The sequence below is a fragment of the Barbus barbus genome (genome assembly GCF_936440315.1).
Source record: "Barbus barbus genome assembly, chromosome: 9".
In the NCBI taxonomy this organism is placed as follows: Eukaryota; Metazoa; Chordata; class Actinopteri; order Cypriniformes; family Cyprinidae; genus Barbus; species Barbus barbus.
In genome coordinates, this window is record NC_136737.1 from 2,210,323 (window position 1) to 2,233,629 (window position 23,307).

The 23,307-nt window shown below is 36.3% G+C and overlaps 2 protein-coding genes across 7 annotated transcripts in view; one reads left to right on the plus strand and one right to left on the minus strand.

Annotated features, from left to right (window-relative positions):
• LOC306874493 (uncharacterized protein) overlaps window positions 1-23,307 on the plus strand; it is a 419,619-nt gene that overhangs the window by 41,155 nt on the left and 355,157 nt on the right. The gene's annotated exons all lie outside the window — the stretch shown is intronic.
• LOC306874476 (NACHT, LRR and PYD domains-containing protein 12-like) overlaps window positions 19,152-23,307 on the minus strand; it is a 317,288-nt gene continuing 313,132 nt past the window's right edge. For 3 of the 6 annotated variants that reach the window (XM_079424560.1, XM_079424556.1, XM_079424561.1), the window contains 5 exons: window positions 22,715-22,888; window positions 22,326-22,499; window positions 21,986-22,147; window positions 20,075-20,185; window positions 19,152-19,894 (listed from right to left, as the gene is read on the minus strand). In XM_079424560.1, coding sequence (XP_079280686.1) covers window positions 20,110-20,185; window positions 21,986-22,147; window positions 22,326-22,499; window positions 22,715-22,888 — 586 coding nt within the window. In that variant the 3' untranslated portion in view covers window positions 19,152-19,894; window positions 20,075-20,109. The remainder of the gene's footprint in view (window positions 19,895-20,074; window positions 20,186-21,985; window positions 22,148-22,325; window positions 22,500-22,714; window positions 22,889-23,307) is intronic. The other 3 variants (XM_079424562.1, XM_079424558.1, XM_079424557.1) reach the window with 2 other exon arrangements.

Sequence of the window (23,307 nt, forward strand, 5' to 3'; positions counted from 1 at the left end):
ATGGATGCTTCACCCAGAGGTGGTGAAGCAGATCTGGAAGGTCTTTGGCCAGGCACAGGTGGACCTCTTCGCCACTCGAGAGTCAGCGCAATGTCCCCTCTGGTTCTCTCTAGCTCCGCCAGCCCCGCTGGGTCTGGACGCTATGGTGCAGACGTGGCCGAGGCTGCGTCTGTACGCCTTCCCCCCGATCGTTTTGCTCCCGGGAGTTCTGGAGAGAGTGCGCCGGGACGCGGTCAGTCTACTGCTAGTAGCGCTGTTCTGGCCGGGCCGAGTATGGTTCTCGGACCTGATTGCTCTTCTCGACGGCACCCCGTGGCCGGTGCCTGTCAGAAGAGATCTCCTCTCACAGGCAGGGGGCACCATTGTGCACCCCCGCCCGGAGCTATGGAAGCTGTGGGTTTGGCCTCTGAGGGGGCGCAACTCGTAGCTTCCGGTCTGTCAACTGAGGTTGTTGAGACCCTCCTTCAATCCAGAGCTCCCTCTACGAGGAAACTGTATGCCCTGAAGTGGAAACTCTTCACTTCCTGGTGCGGAGACCGCCAATTTGACCCAGTTAACTGCCCAGTTGGTACAGTGCTGGAGTTCCTGCAGGCCCGGTTCTCCGCAGGGTTAACCCACTCCACGATCAAGGTCTACGTGGCTGCTATTTCGTCATACCACGCCCTTATCGATGGCCAGTCAGTGGGCAGACAACCCCTGGTAATACGTTTCCTCCGCGGTGCGCTGAGGCTGAAGCCTCCGGTGCGACCACGAGTCCCTACGTGGGACTTGGCTGTGGTATTGGAGGCTCTGAGTAGGGTGCCTTTCGAGCCTCTTGAGGAGATAACTGATAGACTCCTCACTATCAAGACTGTCTTCCTGTTGGCCATCACCTCTCTGAGGAGGATGGGGGATCTTCAGGCTCTTTCTTTGGCCCCCTCTCACATTGACTTTGCGCCCGGCATGGCGAAAGTATTTATCTACCCCCGTCCGGGGTACCTTCCTAAAGTCCCGACAGTCGTACCACAGCCGCTCGTACTGCAGGCCTTCTGTCCTCCTCCCTTCAGGGAGCCTGACCAGGAGAAGCACCACTGTGTGTGCCCAGTGCGAGCACTGGGCGCATACATCCACAGAGCTGCCCTGTGGAGAAAGACGGACCAGTTGCTGGTATGCTATGGTCCGCCTAAGAGGGGTCTTCCTGCTACGAAGCCCACTCTTAGTAGGTGGATTGTAGATGCTGTTAACCTTGCTTACGAGGCCTCTGGGCTTGCCCATCCGCTGGGAGTCAGAGCGCACTCAACTAGATGTATGGCGGCCTCAAAGGCCCTTTGGGCAGGTGTCCCAATACGGGACATCTGCGACGCTGCTGGATGGTCCACGCCCCTGACCTTTGCGAGGTTTTACAACCTTGATCTCCGAGCCACTCCAGGCTCTTCTGTCCTTTTGTCCTGACACAGACAGGGACTTGTCAGTATGGAGGCGTTGGTATAGCGTTCCCATAGCGTCTCCGACGCAGCTCGTCTCGCAGCCATACTTCCAGCATCCCTGCCAGCGCTTGCTTCATGACATGGAGCTAACGCGGGCGCCGCCTCACGTGCTTATATACTTCCTGGTCATGACGTCACCCCGCCCGTGACGCTTCGCCCTTTCTATTGGACTGATTGCATACGATATTCAGAGCGGAATGACGCTGAGAGCGTTCCCATAGCGTCTCCGACGCAGCTCTCGTTCCCTTAGGGAACCTGGGTTACATACGTAACCTAGGTCATTTTCCTATTATAATTGAGCATTGATTTATCCTCGTTATAACACAAAAATTGTGATGTGACTTTAAGGTCTGTTTGATTAATTTGAATAATAAAAACAGGATTTTTGTCTTGGACTTATTAATTCACTTGATCTTTATGAATTTTTGGGGTTATAGTGGATTGAACTAGGCTGTATGAAATGGTATGTCAATGAGTAACTATTATTGAATAACCATTTGAGCTTAGGCTGTTTTCAGGCACTGTTTGTTTTGGAAGGATTTATTAGAATTATTTGGATTTGTTGTGGTCAATTAACTTATCTTCATTGTGAATTTTATGTTAGTTCAAAATTACTTCCATTCAGGGATTGAGTGTAGAACTTTCTGAGAAGTTTCTAGATAAGTGCACTAAAGAACAACTTGTAGAAATCGCAGAGAGTCACACAATCATTTTGACTGGAAATGATAAGAAGCGCAAGGAGGATTTGTTAAGAGCTGTTAAAAGCCAATTGATAGCCAAGGGAATTCTGGTTGTAGGAGATGAAGCTGGCATTGGTAACGTAGTGTATCCACTGGTTGAGAGGGATTTAATGTCCATGGAGAAACAAACACAGTTTGAAACTGAGAGATTATTGGTTGAAGGTACTCCAGCATTAGAAGATAGGGAATGGGAAAAACGTTTTCAGGTTAAAAAATTAGAGCTTGAACAGGAGCGTGAGCGTGCACAATTTGAACTGAGGAAGTTAGAGTATGCACGTGAGAGTGAGCGTGAACAGAGGCAGTATGAGATGAGGAGGTTGGAACTTGAATTGGAAATAAAAAAAGTGGAAGCTTCAAAATCCATTCAGGTTGTGCATTCTTCTTTTGATGTTGGTCGAATCAGTTAAGGGAGTTAATTCTTGTGGAAGAATTTAAAAATTGTGTACCAGGGTCTGTGTCTACTTAAAAATGTGTTTAGCTAATGCAAAGTTTGTGTGTTTTTATATAAATTACATTAGCTAAGGTTTCAGCGACTAGCTTAACCACGTGAGTTGTGTAAGGTTAGTAAGTTAACTTTTAAGTTAATGCTTGGTGAATTCAGTGTTTGTCTTGACTTATTTATTAGTTTGTGGAAGCTGAAAAAAAGCAAAACAGTTTTACGAATGTTAACGTTAATTGTACCAGCACCTTCCTTGCTGTCTAGGCTTGTATGTTACGTTAGACTGGCCAAGTCTAACATTACATTAACGTTATTCCTGACTGGCTGTAAGCATGTTTTCTAATCTTGTCAATTAACATTAGGACAAAATACACCTGTGAAATCATGTTGGTAAAATGTGGTTAATGTGCACTGACGGCAATAATTTATGTTTCTACATAATCATAATGGCAGGCCTAGGTAACGTTGAGTGCCTGAATTGACCGTTTATTTAAAACTTTGTATTTTTTTGACACCTGTAGACCCGCCCCTACTCTGCAGCTGACTGGCTCTGACCGACCGTGACATTTTCAAGGCCTGTCACTCCACTTACGCAAACCTACCCAACGAATGCAACGAACACTAGCCAATCAGAGGCAGGTATTCGCGGAATGAAGATGTCGTCAAAAACATTCTCCTATAGAAGAAAAGAGGTAGTGCAGGACAATCCAGCTGCCGGAGAGTTTAAAGCCAGGTGGCCTGCACTTTTTCACATTGATGAGTTAAGCACATGCTTGCTCCCTGGGTTTTTACATTGCACTTTGACCCCTTGTATATTAAAAAAATATTATTAAGGTTTAAATAAGGATGCAGGATGCTGGTCCAGTTTTGATTTCTTGCCATTACCCTTGATTGATAGCAATACATCTGGCTAGAACACACTGTACAACTAATATAAGAAAATTTGAATATATCTATTTAATAGCTACAAAATATCATTACACCAATGGCTGATCACAGTGCTCTTTGTCTTCTGTTGTTGTTTTTTTGTGTGTGTAATAGATAAATGCTGAATTCCAGCGCATAACAACCGTCCCACTTGAAACAACCTTCATGGCTCAGTTGGACAGCCATTTTCCCCAGCTGACATCTATTTTCAACAAAAAGGGAGGTGTTTCTGGCCAAAAACTAGCCAAACATCTGGTGATCTTGCAAGAGGTAAACATGTTTTTACATTTTAGTAGAAAATATCTTATACACTGTGGAGAAACCTGAAATATACCCGTCTAGTGCCAGCCTTGATTATTTGTAAGGGGCAAGGTTCCTAACGCTACATCCACACTACTACATTTTTGTTTTAAAACGGAGACCTTTTGGTACATTTGCACCTACCATGCAGACTGAACTGTCACCCTATCGCCCTACACATTCAGACCTGAAATTTAATGAAAATGAAGTCACAATACACTAACATTCTTTAGCTAAAGAAGGCAGTCCATTTACAAAATGTATAATGAAGTCATTGTGTATATATTTTTGAGGCTACCACAGGTCTGTAGAATTATTCTACAGTTTCAAGACATTTTTTATTTATTGTATTTTAATAGTTTTAGTCCTTTTACACAGGCTAGAAGTGACATCAATCTTAAAAGGGCAGCAGTCCTCAAGGCACTTTGCATCTACCTTGGTGAGGATGATGGACATCTCATTCGGGAGTATAAGGCAAGTCATTGTAATTGCATTTATCAGTCTGATGTACTGTCTTGTATTATAAAATTTAAGATCCTAATGTCACTAACCCACTAGTTAGAAGAAAATGAATTTAAAGGGGCACTCAACAAAACAAACCCGATGCATAACAAAATCAGTGTGTTGACACCAAAACTATGGCAGCTGTAGTCCTATCACAGTCTACATGCTGTCGTGTTTTGGGGTCTAGAGCTATTATAGTGTGGAAGCCTGCTGTTTATTTAAATCAACTAATGCAAAACTTGAAAAATGCTCTAGCCACTAAAGCATGTCACTACATAGGATCATACTGGTGTTTTTATGTTTTAGCCCATTGATGACGAATGCATTAAAGGAGAACTCCGGTCAATTTTAACATTGAGCTCATTTTTTTTGTAAATTTGGAGTGCTGTCAGTACAGAGAACCTGTTTTTTGGTCCACAGTAGTCGATTGTCGAGTTCAAGCGCATAGGTTTAGTTACCTATGATCACGCGCGTGATCTCGACAATCGACTACTGTGGACTTCGACCGAAAACAGGAAATAAATACAGGTATGTGCGCTGGCTGCATTAACATCACTTTTATTCATATCTTTCACATCTGCTGCAGTCAGATTCACCCGTGTTCACTCGAAAGGAATCACTCACATGGCTGGGCATTTATAATGACACATCAAGGATGTTAAGAGGCTAAAAGCAGGTTTAAAACTTGCCCCATTGAAGTCAACAGGGTGCCAATTTTAAAAAGAGGATAACACTATGTAGGCAACCGATTTCTGTCGTTTTTCTCTGTACTGACAGCACTCCAAATTTACAAAACAAATTAGCTCAATGTTAAAATTGACCAGAGTTCTCCTTTAACATTACCACTGACCACTTTCCAAAGCATCAATTTTAACCATACAAGTAGTCATAAGCTTCAGAATATTTGTATAAAAATCAACAATTTGCTGCACAGTTTTCAAAGCAGGTACCATTTTCTAAACACACCCTGGTGCATTCAAGAACTCTGACATACGATAATTATTAACAGACTCTTACAAACTTTGTTGAGGAAATTAAATCCTGCAGAGTAAAACAACATGGATGTTGTCACAGGATGATGTACATTTGTCTGTGTCTGGACTGGAGATGTTCAGTAATTGGCTAAAACACTTTAAACCATCAGTTTGGTTCTTGAAACAATAAGGCAGGCTTTATTCATTATTTTTCTTATTGTTCAATTAAAAGACCAAAACCAACAATGTGTTAGTCCATCTCTCAATCCATTCTGACTTCTGTGTCTCTGCTCCATTTGCAGAAAAGTTTGGATATTTTTCACAATGCCATAAAAACAAAAATCTGTGGTTTGTTAATTTACATGAACCTTTATTTTACTGACCAGTGTAATTATATATTGTAAATATAAAGAAATTTAGAATTTTCAGGTCATTAAAATATATTACATAAATTCATGTTTTTCTTATATTCTACAAATATACAGGACATTGAAGGAGATGACATCCAGAGAGAGCTGCAGAATTCCACCATGGGCGTATATGTCATCAACAAGGAGGGTGGAGAAATTGGAGCACATGATGACATTGGCATTTATGTTGAAGGAGAAATCATTCAGTTTTTTGTAATTTCAGCATCAGGTCCTCAGTGTGCACTGTGTTGCAGCTGTGGACAGTTCTTGTACTATAGTATTTTATGTTCTGTATAGTAACGGTGTATTTTGTTATTTGTATATGTTGTGCTCTTGCAAAGTCTTCCAGCTAATCTGGTTCATTTGTTTTGTTTTTGTTAAGAATGGTTCAATGTATTTTATGTTAATTGGTGATACTACTGCAGAAAGCAATTTGAGAAATGGTGACTATTGAGATACATTACTGAGACTCTTGTTTGGGAGATTACTGAGTTACAGTACTGCCATTCTTGTTTGAGTGAGCAAAAATATCTCTTGGATCACAAATAAAGTTACAGTTGAAAATATTGGGTTTGCTTTATTTGTCTGAATATTAATGAAAGATACAATAGATTAAAAAAATATTGGATTAAAATTAATTTTAATATGTAGAAATTAAACTATTAAATTGATCTGGTTGCACAATTAATTTGAGTAAATTCTACTCAAAATAGTTTAGCTAAAATTATGAATATAATTAATCTGAAATTACTGAATGGATTAATAAACTCAATGTATAAAATATAAGTACAACCAATTTATAAAATATAAGTAAACTCAACTTATAAAATATAAATTCACTCAACTTAAAAAAAACTATAGGCTGCTAAGAGATTTATGGGCCGATCAGACAAATATGAGCAGATGTATCAGCCCGGCCCAAAAAGTACGTCGGCCCAGCGGGAAAATGCCCGGTCTGCCAGATGGCCAGGCCGCCCCTGGCTGTATTTATATCCGTGAGTTGATTGACTTGATTACGTGCCACTTGTGTTTAATTAGGCTAAGTATCTGACGTGCTCCTCCCGAACTTTCTTAATAAAACATCATTTAACAACAAAGTAAAAGAGGTTTCTTTTAAAATAATGCATAGAATATATCCAGTAAAACCTGTGCTGGAGTGCTTTAAATCAGAAATTGATTACTCTTGTGATTTCTGTAAAGGTAAAAAATAAACTATTTTTCATTTATTTGTGCATTGTATATGTGGCAGGGTAGTTAGATCCTCCCTGTATTCACGGTAGAATGTAGTTATCCTATCAGTGGGCATAGGTGGGTTTATAAAGGGCTGATTTCTCAGGTGCCCCTGCCGCTTTCTGGTATTGGCGTTCAACATTGTGTGCTTGTTAGCAGTGTGGCTAATTTAGTCACGGCTCGCTTTTGTTTGGCTTCGTGTGTTGATTGCAAGGGTAAGCATTACAGCAGTGTGGTTTAATGTCTGTTCATATTCAGTTTGTTATATTAATGTTATCATTTAGTACTTATTATAGTTGTACGAGATGTCAGCTGGTTAGTGTTTGCGACGTGCGTTTGGTCGGACTGCCTACACAGGTATGTGTAAAATTGTTGTATTAGAGGCTTTAGCCATATGCGGGAGCTTAGTTATGTTTGTATTTTTGTTGCAGCATTTTGTTGCTACAATAGCAGTATTCAGTATATTCTTGCTGCTGTCAGCCCCGTGCTTCTACAGTTTAGCATCGGTGCTGGCTCTGCTTTGGTGTGGCTCTTGGCTGCATTCTCCAGTTGATGTCAACTTTTCCCTCTTCTACTGTTCAGCGCTCACGCCAGCTCTGTTTATTTTAGTTTTGTATCAGTTTAATTTTTCTTTTATGCATTAGTAGTTTGTCTCTGTTGGATGGTTCATCTTGGCTTTATATTTTAACATCTGTTAATCTAAGGCCTCATTGGCCTCTATACATTAAATGCTGAATGCCTGGTGACCTTATTCATTTAGATTTATGATTTGATTGTTTATTGTCTTTTGATCTGTGTGTAGTTCATTTTGTGTGGTTTATTAAGTTGATCTGGTTTATTTAATTGCAGGTGCTGTGTGTCCAACAAACACAGCAGGGAGGCAGTTTTTCCACACGTGTGAGGTGGTGGTGCTGTCTTGTCACCGTGTGCCGTGTCGATCACTAACAGTGATTTCACTGGGTATTGTGTGAGTGTGTGAACGTGTGCACTGATAGTGTGTGTGATAACTGAAATGTATGCTTCTTTGGGAGGTTGATACCAGTTGGCCACAGCCCTGTTTCTTTTTTTTTTCTGTGTGGTGTTTGTGTATTTTGGGAGGGCAGCAGCGAGTAGTACCATCATTTTAAGGTTGTTGTTGTTGTTGTTGTTTATGTGAGTCTTTTTGCTAAAATCTATTAATTGAAATTATACAAAGTATCTTTTTGTACCCACGTCTCTCGCTCGTTTATTCAGTAGAACTGAACCGATTTCCTTGTAGTACCTGAGGGTGCGTAGTATTTCCCTGGGGGCAAGTCCCAGGGTGACGTGGTCATCTCTCCATTGTATAATAAATATTATGTATATGTAGCAAAATATTATGCTACATATACATAATATTTTGGATTGATATGGAGCTTTTATTTAGAAAAAAATTTGACATTTCTCTGCAGTTGACTGGATTTGATGTTATAATGTACTTCAGTGATCATGGATTTGAAAAAGATAATGCGTATTTCATAAAATTGTTCATTTTAATGGGAAAGTTTCATATTCATAGACGGAAGTGGTCAGGCGCCAAACCAAACTTTTCTCATTTCATAAATGATTTCAAGCTGTACTGTAAGGTCCTGTGTAATTGCACAAGTAAAAAGGCTATTAGAACTCATAATATTGTAAAATGTATGCTATTGTATAGGGGGACGCCCCAAAAGGTTTTTTTTTTTTTTTCTTTCTCATGTTTCATTATATTGATGTTCATAGTTTTCTATTTTGTCCTTTGCAACTGAATATTTCTCATTGTGTTCCAACCCTGGTGAAAATCAATAGATCCTGTTTTCACCTCATTCATTATGCTGATGACTTCAGATCTGTTAATTGCCTCATTAAGCTCATTTTATTGCTGTCAACAGAACAGACTTAAGCAAACAACACAATCAGTTATTGTGGCATTACAAGATATATATAAGTTTCATAATGGCATTTATTTTAAGAATCTGTGATGAACTATGTTAAAACTAAAACATACAAAAACAAATTGATTATTTAATTATATTTCCACGTTTATTCCTTCATTGTTTTTTTTTCTTACATTCTTACCCCTATAATACATCTTTAAATGTATATACGTTTTGATTTATAAAACACTTTAACTTTAAAGTTACTTCACTAGGTGGATAGATTGGTGAACATTAATATTTAAAATGGGTAAATTATTACACAAATAATGTGTAATAACTTGTATATCTTTATTTTGGGCAGATCTGCTCCTCCTTCAGTGAAGCTCCTCCCACAACAATCACACCTTCAGTGAAGCTCCTCCCACAACAAGCACACCTTCAGTGAAGCTCCTCCCACAACAAGCACACCTTCAGTGAAGCTCCTCCCACAACAAGCACACCTTCAGTGAAGCTCCTCCCACAACAAGCACACCTTCAGTGAAGCTCCTCCCACAACAAGCACACCTTCAGTGAAGCTCCTCCCACAACAAGCACACCTTCAGTGAAGCTCCTCCCACTGCAGTTCAGCAATAAATGCTGGAATATTTTCATCAGTCTACAAGTGAAGACGAGCATCAGAGCATCAGGAAGAAGTGAAATCTGCAGAGACAGAGTTTATTGAAGGACAGAGAGAACATGAGAGATCCAGAACCCTGCAGAATGAAACACACTGAAGAACAAACAGGTTGGTGTTTATTCTTCATCCTTCATCAGTGAGACTGAAGAACAATTAAAGTTATCAGCAGTTCATCAGATTTAGTGTTTATAGCCGAAAAATACTCTAGGAGTTGTAAAAAATGAAGAAGAAAAAAAAGGTCAAATAAATAATATAGGGGGGAGACTTTTTTTATCTCCAGGGTACAAAATAGGCACTAAAACTCAAATGTTCAAATGATGTCACTTCCTGGGTGTTGCCATTAAAAAATGCTTTAGCTTTAAAAAGGACGAAATGGAATGGAAACTGTGTTGAGTGAAGAATACTTTCCAGTTATTTAGTTTATAATAGAAACATATTTAAATACATAATATTTTAGTATATTATATTAATGTTAATATTATGTGTATAATATTTTAGTATATTATATTAATGTTAATATTATGTGTATAATATAGTATTATAATTGTGGATTTGATTAAGCATCAAATAGTTCTTGCTACAGAAACATTGGATTAGAGTGTATTTTTAATATAGATAATTGTACCTTATTTTGTAAAAATATGTCAAAATGATCATAATTTTGTGTAGCCGTTGTCTGCTTTTAGTTCACATTTCTCTGATTTATTTAATTTTATTTTGTAATTTTTTTGGTAACCTTAAATTTCAGGTCTAATGGAGAAACCACATCGTCAAAACTAAAGAAAAAACTCACTCACAGACTGAAAGAGTTTCTTTACTGAAAAGAAGAGACAAGAAAAGTGTCACCTGCACTCAGTGTGGAAAGAGTTTCACAAACAAACATAATCTCAATGTTCACATGAGGATCCACACTGGAGAGAAACCATTCACATGTGATCAGTGCGGGAAGAGATTCACACAATCAGCAAACCTTAAGGAGCACATGATCATCCACACTGGAGAGAAACTGTATGAATGTGATCAATGTGGGAAAACATTTTTGAAGGCTTCATACCTGAAGGTGCACCTGAAAGTTCATTCAACGGAGAAACCACATTCATGTTCTTTCTGTGGAAAGAGTTTTTCACTGCTGCAGAGTTTAAAACTACATCAGAAGATACACACTGGTGTGAGAAATTATATGTGCTTTGAGTGTGAGAAGACTTTTATTACAGCTGCAGAATTAAAACAGCACCAGAGGATCCACACTGGAGAGAAACCTTACAAGTGTTCACACTGCAACAAGAGATTCAGTCAGTCAGGACCCCTGAAAACACATGAGAGGATCCACACTGGAGAGAAACCGTATTGTGTACAATTTTGCTTTATGATATAAATTATATTGTTTTGCTTCATTACAAGTTTCATTTTATGTTCAAAATGTTCTTAAATTCATATTTGTAGAAGGTTTTTACAGGTTCAAAATGTTCTTTACTAAGCATTCGTGTGTATGATTGTTGAAATGTTTGGAGCCAAAAACTAAAGGTTGAATCTGTGAGGGAAATGAATTAGACATGCTGATGCAGTTTTAATGTTATTTATCGTTCTTTCTTTTTTGACATTTATGTTTGTCAAATAAACAAATAGTTTTAGTTACTTTACATTTTTAAATAGCCTATATTTGAAAGGGATTGCTAACAAACTGTAAAGATGAGTGTGTCAGTCATGCCAGAGTGAGAAGTATGTGTTTTTGTTTTTTCAATAGAGCTCTGTATTGCTAATAGAAAGCACTCAGACTTAGAATAAAGTGAGATGATCTGCTGCTGATCCTGAATGGCTTGTTTAATGAGTGTTTATAGTCTGAGGCTCATCAATATTATCAGCTGCTGAAAATCCTCTAGGCTATGTTTCATGTTAATAGCTCCTGTTTTCACCTCATATTATGCAGATCTCCTGTAAATTGCCAGTTAACGTTAATTTCATTCTTCTCATCAGACTTAAACTATGCAGTTATTATGATATCTTCAAGACACAAATGTCCTAACAGCATTTATTTCATCATTAGTCTGGGTTAGACTTTGTTCAAGTCTGTTGGCAAAATTTTATAATCAGTATTTAACAAGTTTATCGGACATAGATTATCTATTTATCTAGAGTTTTTTTTCGGGTTTAGGTAGTAACGTCATCAGCCCTTGTCTCTGTGTAGATCTTAATGTGCCTTCTTCAACAAATTGTAAGAAAGTTTTAAATAATAATTATTTTAAATCATCCAAAAAAAATCTATAAAAGTTGGAAGTTAGCCCATCAGGACCGGGTGATTTATTTAATTTGTGGTTTTTCACAGCTATATTGCACTTGTTTTCTTTTTTTTTAAATAAAGAAGAATGATGGAACATTACAAAAATATATTAACAAGTAAATCCAGAAACACAAAATATAATAGCAATCTTAAACTATAGAACAGCGTTTAAGAGGAGAAAATAAATAAAATAAACAAATAACCACATAGGAAAAACTAAATAATAAATAAAAATAGAAAACACAGAAACAACTAAACAAGAGTACAAATGTCCTTCCTTTTTCCTTAGGACATATTCAAAGATTGCAGTGGGGGAGCTATACCAATATATATATATATATATATATATATATATATATATATATTTTTTGTTATTATTATTTTATATTAATTTGCATTAGAGACTTTTTCAAAGCTTCCATTTCTGATAAAAATAGATTACACTTTGGTATACATTTCTCAAATTTATGTGTATGAATATAATATTTCCCTTGCAAAATTTAAAAGTTAACGGCATAATCATTTTTTTGTGAAAAAGTACAAATAACATATTTTAAAGATAGCATATAATTAACATTTATTTGCAGAAATATAAAGGCACTAACATCAGACCAAAATCTAAGAGACAAATCACAATTATAAAACAAATGAATGCAAAAATACATTTTTGAAAATAAAATACATAAAGCCGGTGGTATCTTGAATTGCTGGTTGCAAAGAGACTTATCAATTTTGGGAGGACTCTTCTAACTAAAGTTGAATACTTATCTAGACTGATTTATCCAGCTTTTGCTTTAGCTCCCTCTTCAGTTATTATAAAAACAAGCAATCAAAAAATTTATGACTTTTTTTGGAGGCACAAAACTCATTATATTAGAAAATCTGATTTTATTAAAGTGTATATATAAGATCATCCAGTCACACCACCCTTATCAAATATTAAGAAATGAGTTGATCACACATTTGACAAAAACATTGTTAAATATTTCAGAACATCCTATCTAAAATGTCCTATTCTTCACAAGGTAAAATATATACAGTTTAAAATATTAAATGATATATATCCTTCCAATAAATGTCTGCACTCAGAATTTAATTTTGAAAAAGTGCCTTGTTATCTATGCACACATTTGCGTTTCTTAATTTGCATGTGTTGTGAGCATTTGCAGCGTTTCTGAATTTGCATGTGTTGTGAGGATTTGCAGCGTTTCTTAATTTGCATGTGTTGTGAGCATTTGCAGCGTTTCTGAATTTGCATGTGTTGTGAGGATTTGCAGCGCTTCTTAATTTGCATGTGTTGTGAACATGTGCAGCGTTTCTGAATTTGCATGTGTTGTGAGGATTTGCAGCGTTTCTTAATTTGCATGTGTTGTGAGCATTTGCAGCGTTTCTGAATTTGCATGTGTTGTGAGGATTTGCAGCGTTTCTCAATTTACATGTGTTGTGAGGATTTGCAGTGTTTCTTAATTTGCATGTGTTGTGAGCATTTGCAGCATTTCTGAATTTGCATGTGTTGTGAGCATTTGCAGCGTTTCTTAATTTGCAGCACATGTGCTGTCAAAATGATGCAGATGTTTTCTTGATTTGCTGGTGTTTTTTTCTATTTGCATGTGTTTTCTGAAGTTGCAGCGCGTTGAGCTCTCTCGGCCACCGTAACTTTGATGTTATGAATGCGGTAAATAATATTTGAACTATATTCAGATTCATAACAAATCACAGTGTTTGATGGTTTCTATCAGCAAACACTCAGAATAAAGTGAAATGATCCTACATGTCTTGTTTAATGAGTGTTTATAGTCTGAGGATCATCAATATTATCAGCTGCTGAAAATCCTCTTTATTTCATGTCAATAGATCCTGTTTTCTCCTCATTCATTATGCTGATGACCTCAGATCTGTTAATTACCTCATTAAGCTCATTATATTACTGTCCAGACCAGCAAACAACACAATCAGCTATTGTGACATTACAAGATGAAACTATCACAACAGCATTTATTCTTTAGTCTCTAATAAACCAAAAAACAGAACTAAAACTAATTAAGTTAAACTCAATTAATTGGTGGTTTATTTGTACCTTGCACATTTGTAAAATTATATTTCTTTGTGTTTATTCTTTCACTTTTTAAATTCTTACATTGTTTATATTTGGCATCTTTTAATTGTATGTGTTTTTCTATATTTCTGTGCCTGTATATTAATGAGAGAGAAGATAAATAATAATAAATGATGGACTTATTGATTTATTTCAGCTCACATCAGAGCATCAGGAAGAAGTGAAATCTGCAGAGACAGAGTTTATTGAAGGACAGAGAGAACATGAGAGATCCAGAACCCTGCAGAATGAAACACACTGAAGAACAAACAGGTTGGTGTTTATTCTTCATCCTTCATCAATGAGACTGAAGAACATTTAAAGTTATCAGCAGTTCATCAGATTTAGTGTTTATAGTAGGATAAACCAGTAAATAATAATATATATATAAATGTTGAGAATGCATTATTGTAGCGTGAAAGTTGATGAATATAATTTAACAATGTTTAGTCATATTATTCAAATTAAAATTAGAAATGGCTGGGAATCGGATGCTGGGATGGTTTTGTAAATAACCTAGTTCATCTAATCTCTTGATCATACCCCTCTCAGAGATTTATCTAAACATACAGATGAAACAAAGTATATGATTTAGGGATGTTCATTTTAACCGGTTAAGCGTTAACCGTCCGTATGCAAAATATTTAAAAAGGTTTGCTGCATGTTTAAAATATGCTACGCCTATTTAAAAAAACAAAAACAAAAAAAAACACAATTATATGTAAGTCTCATATAAGTCGCCTTTTATTATTTCATACATAGATATGGGCCTAATGCTGAGGTGAAATGTTTAGAAACATTATAATAAACACTGTAAACAGCTAGGCTATTTTAGTTCCTCTCACTCCACAACAAATCCTTTCTATTTAACAGTATTTAGAAAACAACAAGAAATAAAAATATAAGAAGCTATAGCTACATAAATGACAAGCCAAAACTAATTAATTTAGTCTAAAATGAAACTGAAACCAATGTTGGGTCTCTCATTCAACACAAAATCAAATGTTTCCGTATTCACTATGTATCTGAATGCCAAATAGCCTATTATTTATTATACGTGTACTAGGGCAATTAATCAAATTCAATTATCATGTGCATCTCGTCAGTAAAGCTGGTTTCTTGATTAGCAGTAAATCACCATCACATGCTTTCAGATGGAGCGGCAATTACTACAAAGAGCCGTGGTTCACTGACAAGCTAGGCAATATCGTGTTCATAACCGATTATGAAAGATTAATAATCGATTCATAATCATAATTCATGTTCATAATCAGTTAATCTTTAATGAGCCGAAAAGAACGCACATCACACCTCTGTTCATCAATCTGCACGGGCTACCAATAGCTGCTCGCATTAAATTCAAGGCATTAATGTTTGCCTACAAAACCACCACTGGCTCTGGTTCACTTAAATTCACCTAAATTCATTGCTTCAGACTTATGTGCCTCTAGAAGCTTGCGTTCTGCAGGTGAACGACACATTATTGTTCATCCCAAAGCTGCACAAAATCACTTTCACAGACTTTTTCATTAACTGTTCCCATCTGGTGAATGACCTGCCCAACTCAATCCCAGCTGAATCCTTACCCATCTTCAAGAAACGGCTAAAAACTCATCTCTTCCATCTTTATTTGACCCTCTAACTAAAGCGCTCTCTATTCTAATCTCTGTTATCTATCTTCTTTTTATTTAAAAAAAACAACACACATTTGACCCTCTATCAATTGCATATTTTATTCTCTAACTGCTAGCTTTTCTTGAAAAACTAACACTAGCTTTCTTTTTTCTATTTTATCTACTTGTTATAAGTAAATAATAATAAAAAAAATGGGTTTCTTTTTTCTATATCTACTCGTTTTCTTTAAAAAAAAAGCTTCCTATGTGTACTGCGTCAGGCTAACTAAGGCTTGTAAAAGCATTTGCATATTGTTGCTCTTTTGTTGGTTTTGATTGCTTCTGATGTCATAATTTTTGATAAAAGCGTCTGCTAAATGACTAAATATAAATGTAATCACAGAGGAACTTTGAACTTTATTGATATTACCTAGTTTGTCAATATTATTGTGTGTGTATATATATATATTATATTATATTATTTTCAAGGTAGCAAAGCTTAGCTGTGCGCAGCTCCAGCGCAATCACTTGATTTTTTTCCTTCTAACTGTGGAAGCAACTACTCCTTTTAGTCATAAATATAATCTGAAAGTTTTACTTTTATTTGTGTACATTCACAATAAAAAAACTAATCTTTATGCATAAAAATAGATTTTTTTTTTATTTGTATTGATTTTAAAATTATTTTAATGTAACACTTTTTTATGATTTAATTGTTAGCTTTTTATTAAACTCACAACCCCAGTTTGGGAAACTTTGATGTAATGTTTAAAGCACTTTATGTTGTTAATAACACATGGAGTATAGTTTTTACTCTTTGTGTGTTTGTCAATATGGTATAAGATTGTTTAAATCATTTACATCAAGTAGATAAAGTAATCTAAAGTAGTCTGAATAGATTACCTAAAATGTGTAATGGATTACGTTACTAACTATAATTTGTCATGTAATTTGGAATCAGTAATGGATTATAATTAATAAGTAATCTACCAGCTCTGTGTGTAGAGCGTGTCTACCAATAATATTTCTTTCTTTTTTGACAAAAATAAAAAGATTTTGGTAAAGTTTTTTTAGTCTCGTCTTTTTTGTCAACAAAATCGTATGTTGATATAGTCGTAGTTATTGTTTATTGACCTTATTGTCATCTTGTCTTCGTCTCATCTTAGTCGTAGGAAAAAAGCTCGTCATAGTTTTCGTTAATGAAAGTAACACTACTGGTCAAGTTTCATATATAAGTTTCTTTAAGTCACACAGAATGCACTCACATCGCTGAAGCTCACAGCCGCCGTCTTGTGCTCCTCATCCAGTGTGGAGTTGATCAAACATTGAATAGTTCTCACTACAAAAACATGGGTTTGAGTCCATATTTTTAATATAGATCATTGTACATATTTCATAAAAATGGTCTTAATTTTGCACAGTCTGCTTTCACTTCACATTTCTCTGATTTGTTTTTGATTTATTTATATTGTAACGTTTTTACTTTAATTTCAGATCTGATGGAGGAGAATGAGGCGAGTGAAGAGCAGAAACGTCATCTTGGCAAAACCAGTGAAAAAACTCGCTCACAGACTGAAAGAGTTTCTTTACTGAAAAAAAGAAACAAGAAAAGTTTCCCCTGCACTCAGTGTGGACAGAGTCTGGCAACCAAATTTACTCTGTGTTCACATGAGGATCCACACTGGAGAGAAACCATTCAGATGTGATCAGTGTGAGAAGAGCTTCGCAGATTTAGCAAGCCTGAAGAAACACGTGAACATCCACACCAGAGACAAACTGCACCCATGTGATCAGTGTGGAAACACATTTGTAAGAGCTTCACACCTGAAGAAGCACCTGAAAGTTCATTCAAAGGAGAAACCACATTCATGTTCTTTCTGTGGAAAGAGTTTTTCACATCTGCAGAGTTTAAAAGTTCATCAGAAGATACACACTGGTGTGAGAGAGTATATGTGCTTTGAGTGTGAGAAGACTTTTATTACAGATACAGATTTGAAACGGCACCAGAGGATCCACACTGTTTCACTCAAACATCTACTACACAAACATACACAAACATTCAGAGTAAGTAGATCATCTTCAGATCCAGGACTTTCAGGTCTGATTCTGCATCCTCACCAAACATGACGCACACATTCCAGTGGTGTATTAAGTCCACCCTCGGCCCATATTCAAAGAAAATGCTATTGGTTAAAGTGGGCTCCAACTCAGTTAAGTTAACAACTTTATTAATCCCACAAGGGGCAATTCAAGTAGGTTAGTAGCATCATATAACAAACAGTGTTAAATCATATAACAAAGTGTTTCTTTCTGAGGTAAATAACATTACGTGACTATTCATAAACTGTTTGATTGTTATTATAAATGCTTGGAAAAAATATATAATGTTTTCAAGTACATTCGTTATTTGTAGTGAACCAGCCACACAATAATTATAAGCTTTGTTGCTTTTATTATAACACAATCTCATCTTTCAAGTTCTGTCGATTTTATCATGAAATGCATACAACATATGTTTTTATTATAGATTCAGATTTGAAAATGAGTGCTCTGCTCAGAGTAAAAGAAGTAAAAGTAAAAGAGGAGAATTAAAATGAAAGAAGAATTAAAGCGGTGCAGCAGCTACCACAGTTTCTTTACATTAATTATTTTATTTGATTAGGCTGCAGCGTTTGCATGTACTTAAAAATTATACAGTTCTACGGCAGCAATATATAAATGCATGCAATAAATTATGGAGCCCTGCATGTTACATGCAGACAAAAATATATTTACAATGGCCACAAATTAAGAATTCAATGAAGGGTTTTTTTTTATGAAGGGAAAACAAAATCCAAACCCACATGGCCCTGTGTGAAAAAGTAATATCATCACTCCTGAAAACCCCCCTTTAACTTCCGTCAATACAAGCAACGTGACCTGCACACCTGCACTATCAGTAGTGGGAGAGAGGGGGGGGGGGTTCAGGAGTGATGATGATATTACTGCGCCGAGGTCGAAGTGCTCTTCTGCCATACATTATAGTTATATTTTAACCGCTTAGAAAATCACCACATTTAATTTTGAAAACATGGAAGTGTTTGGTGGCTTCTAAATTCATCCCTGTTTGGATCCTAAGGACTGAATGGTGCTAAGCTAAACGCTAGCATAGTGGCGGCGCGCGCTTGAGCGATTAAGTGCACGCACTGAGACGAGAGAGGTACATATCAACTCGTCTAAGCTGAGAGAAGAACATATTGGATTATGGAAAAACAGTGGCGTTTTCCTTTAAATGGTATTTTAATATTATGAACAAAAATATTTTTTGTTCGTTCTTCAAGTACTGTCCTCCTTTGTAAAATTAAAAATGTAAGAAAACACACTTGATGACAAACAAAAACTTATTTTAAAATCTAAAAAGTAAAAGTTTGTGTTTACATTATAAACAGTACACATACATTTGTGTATATAAATACACACACATACCAGTATATATTTTGAATATTTACGTTAATATTTTTATAAATTTAAATAATATTTAATATAAATATTTTTAATATATAAACAAAATATTTCTTAAATATATACATGCATGTGTTTGTATTTATATATATGTATACATAAACAGTAAACACTCATATATTATGTAAACTAAAACTTTTATTTTGGATGATGAATCGTTTGACAGCACTAATAATCATAGACACAAATGAACCATCAAATGTATGTTAAGTTATCCCTCCTTGAACATAACCACATACATTCTGTACAATGTGTCGACAGTCAATGACATAAAAACACATTAAATTACCATCATAGCCAGCAGAATAGTGACCAGCAATCACCATTATATCATTTAAATACATATATTTTACTTATGTAGGAAAAGTCACAGAGTCTCATGAAAAACATACTTTTCTTCAAATTGTGAATAAAATAATAGTGAATAAAACGACACAAACAGTGAGTAAAAGACAGCATTTCTAAACACTGCAGCTGTCAGTCAGTTCAGCTCAAACTCACTGTGTGTGAAAACTCCTGTTTTAATCAATTCATCTGACAAAACTGCACAATCCATCTTTTATTCACATTGTGTTTCTGCTGTGTTTGTTGTAATGAGAGGATTTGTGTTTGTTAGCAACAGACAGACACATAGCTAACTTAATATAACATTAAATACAATAACAATGTGTATAAAATATAAGAGATCATATATATGGTTTTAGTAACATGGAAAGTTCACATGACTTTATATCTTTTGATACATTTAAGTGCTGCACTTGACAATCACATTTAAACATTTGAATCATTTTGGATGAGTTTAATACAAATATTATTAAACTGAAGATCCAGACAGACTCATCTGAGCTTCTTCCTCTGTTCCAGCTTTAAATGAAACAAATTGATCTTTAACATTAATCATGTAATATCATGTTTCTAACACACATGCTGCATTATCTCATTGTAAAGTCTGAGTCTCTTCACCTGTATGGATCACATTTACACATTTATCACATTTATTTCTCCTCATAGACACAGTAGTGAAGCTCTTCTGTGGATCCTCACCTGATGTTTACTGCTCCTCTCAAGACCACTTCAGATTATGATATACAGCATTTATCATCTTCTGATAAGGTACTTTCACGGTCATCTTTTGGTGATGGATCTTTATCTACACTGTAAGGTTGAACAGAAGAGAAGTGGTCAGAAGATCAACTATGCTATTTTTGTGATATCAAAAGATATAGATATCTTCTGGTGAGACGCGGGAATTCATTTGTTGCGTGACTCAGTGCATTATGGGTATTCTCTAGCTGTTGGGCATACATCAGCTGTATACTCGTTATTGCGGTGCATTGTGGGATTGAATGAGTGCACTCGATAATGTTCACTAAACTTTTGGACACCACTGAAAATGGCTGTCCACTCAAAAAGTGCCCTATTTAAGCGTACGGGGTGATTTCTGACACAGGGTTTCTGTTTTTAAAAGGCTTTCCTCTCAAATAACATTGCATGACCTCATCTTTATTAATGTGCAGAGAAGACGTGTAATTAATGATACAACCCCAGATAGCACACGTACATCTGCAAGATTTCTGTTAAAGATGGCTTCATCTGGAAAGCATCTGCTGTGTACAAACAGTTTATATCCATTCATACAGAGACTACATTATGTCTTAAATGTGTGTCTCGTCTGAACTTCCAGGTTCACAGCCGTTTGTTAGGAACTGTGTGTGCGTGTGTGTGTGAGTGAGTGAGTGTGTGTGTGTGTGTGCGTGTTTATGTGGTTTATGAGGACCAGTGTTGGGTGTAACGCGTTACAAAGTAACGCGTTACTGTAATTAAATTACTTATCCACTGAAAAAGTAAAGTAAGGGATTACTGTTAATTTTTAGGTAATTTAATTACAGTTACTTATAAAGTACTTGCGTTACATACAGTAAATAATTTCAACAGTTCTAAAAGCAATATTGAATTTGAAATCTAAATTTACCGTCTAAAGATATTGAATGCAACGGCTTTAACCCTCCGCGTGCGGGTGCGTTCACTTTCAGATTTTCCTGATTCACAGAGAAACCTTAAATACTCAAATCAGGGCCGGCACCAAGAGGGGGCATTCGCGGGCAGAGTTACGGTGCCCCCCACTTTCCATCCTCTCCCCTTCTTGCTGAACGTGATCGTTTCGAAAGCGAAAGTGAAACCGGTAAAACGGCGCACATAAGAAAGCGATTGCACGCTTTAGTGAGCGTCAGAAACTGCACGCAATCACAGATTGCACGCTTCCCATCCCACCCCGAACCCCCCTCCCAAAATTCAAATGCCCCTCTGATAGAGGTGCCGTGGCGCCGGCTCTGACTCAGATACATATAAGACTAAAATCAATAGAATCTAAAAATCTTGAAGTGTCTACTTGACACTTGAACGAATTCAAATTAAAAACTAATGTTTCTGATTATGCAATCCGTATGAAACTAAAGCAAGGTACAGTCTACACAATAGCACATACAGATTGTACAGTAGAAAAACCATTACGCCTATGGAGAGTCCCCATAAACCACAAAAACCAACGTGTGTGTGTGAGTGTGTGTGTGTGTGTGTGTGTGTGTGTGTGTGAGAGTGAGAGTGTGTGTGAGTGTGAGTGTGTGTGTGTGTGAGTGTGAGAGTGTGTGTGTGTGTGAGAGTGTGTGTGTGTGTGTGTGTGTGTGTGTGTGTGAGAAAGTGACAGTTGAGATTCAAATTCAGGAACATTCCGTCAAGCAGCTGTTTCTGTATAAAGCTCTGACAGAGTGCTTCTGTTCTCTTTCCTCCTTTGTGTTAAACATTATCAACTTTACATTTCATTCAGACACAAACACTTTGAAATAAAGCTTGATGATAATTTGATCAACTCTTTTTACAAATATTTGAAAGTATATATTTGTTCCCATATCAGAGGTAAATTAATCTGTTTAATATCACAAAGTGACGTTTACTCACATCAGTTTACAGTTTGAGTCTCGTAGCACATCAATGAGCTTCTGCTTTGAGTCTCCAATCTTATTATTACTCAGAACAAGCTCTTTTAGAAACTGCAGTGCTTTTGTGTTTCTCAAAGACTGAGCTAAAGAAGAAACATCTGTAATGCCACAGCCATAAAGACTAGAAAGAGACAAACAGAGGAAGAGAGATCATCTTACAAACAAATCATTAATGTGAAGAATTACAGAAATATAAAGTGAACTCAGACTCATCATGAGATATTGAGTATAAAGTGTTTGGGTTTAAACTGTTGAAGTGATTTTCATCATTTTGATTCTTGTATGTGAATGTTACTGACCTCAATGTCTCCAGTTTACAGTGTGAATCCTTCAGTACGTCACATAAGTGATTCACTCCAGAGTCTCCGAGTTTATTCCAGCTCAGGTCCAGTTCTCTCAGGTGTGATGGGTTTGATTTCAGAGCTGAAGACACAGCAGAACATCCTTCATCTGTCATTTCACAGCTGATTAACCTACATTTGGCAGAAAGAGTGAGAGCAGAAAATAAAACAGAAGAAAACAAATCACATAATCGTCACGAGCAAGTAAACAGACGGAGGAAGAGAGATCATGTTTATTTCACCAGATCACAAAATACTGAGGTGAAAAACTTTGTACAAATATAATGTGAACTCATTGATTATTGGTGATTTTAATCATTTTATTCTTGTATGTGAATGTTACTGACCTCAATGTCTCCAGTTTACAGCGTGAATCCTTCAGTATGTCACATAAGTGATTCACTCCTGTGTTTTTTATTTGATTCCCGCTCAGGTTCAGTTCTCTCAGGTGTGATGGCTTTGATTTCAGAGCTGAAGTCAGGATGAGACACTGTTTCTCTGTAATACTGCATACACACAGACTGAAGACAGAAAGAGAAAAGACAATGAATCAGACAAGTGTCAAGTTCATGTGAGAGTAATTCATCATGTGTTAATATCATACAGTACAATAATCAGAACATTACCAAAAACTTTATTATATGACCATAAACAAAAACAGAAGAAACAAAGATTAACAAAGTAGATTAAGATATAGGATCAACTATAAAACTACTTAAACATAACATGCCAACCTTTGACATTTTTTTGAGAACAATTTGTGTGATATTAAAATGATGAAAAAGTGGTTTGAATGAATGATTTAATGTCTCACTCATAAATACTTCACTTGTTTCTTTACTGGATGAATCGGTTTTTAAACGAATCTCTTGATTCAATCACAAATACATTTTTAAGTCACTTGTCGCCACCTACCGGCCAAACAATGCAATCGACACAA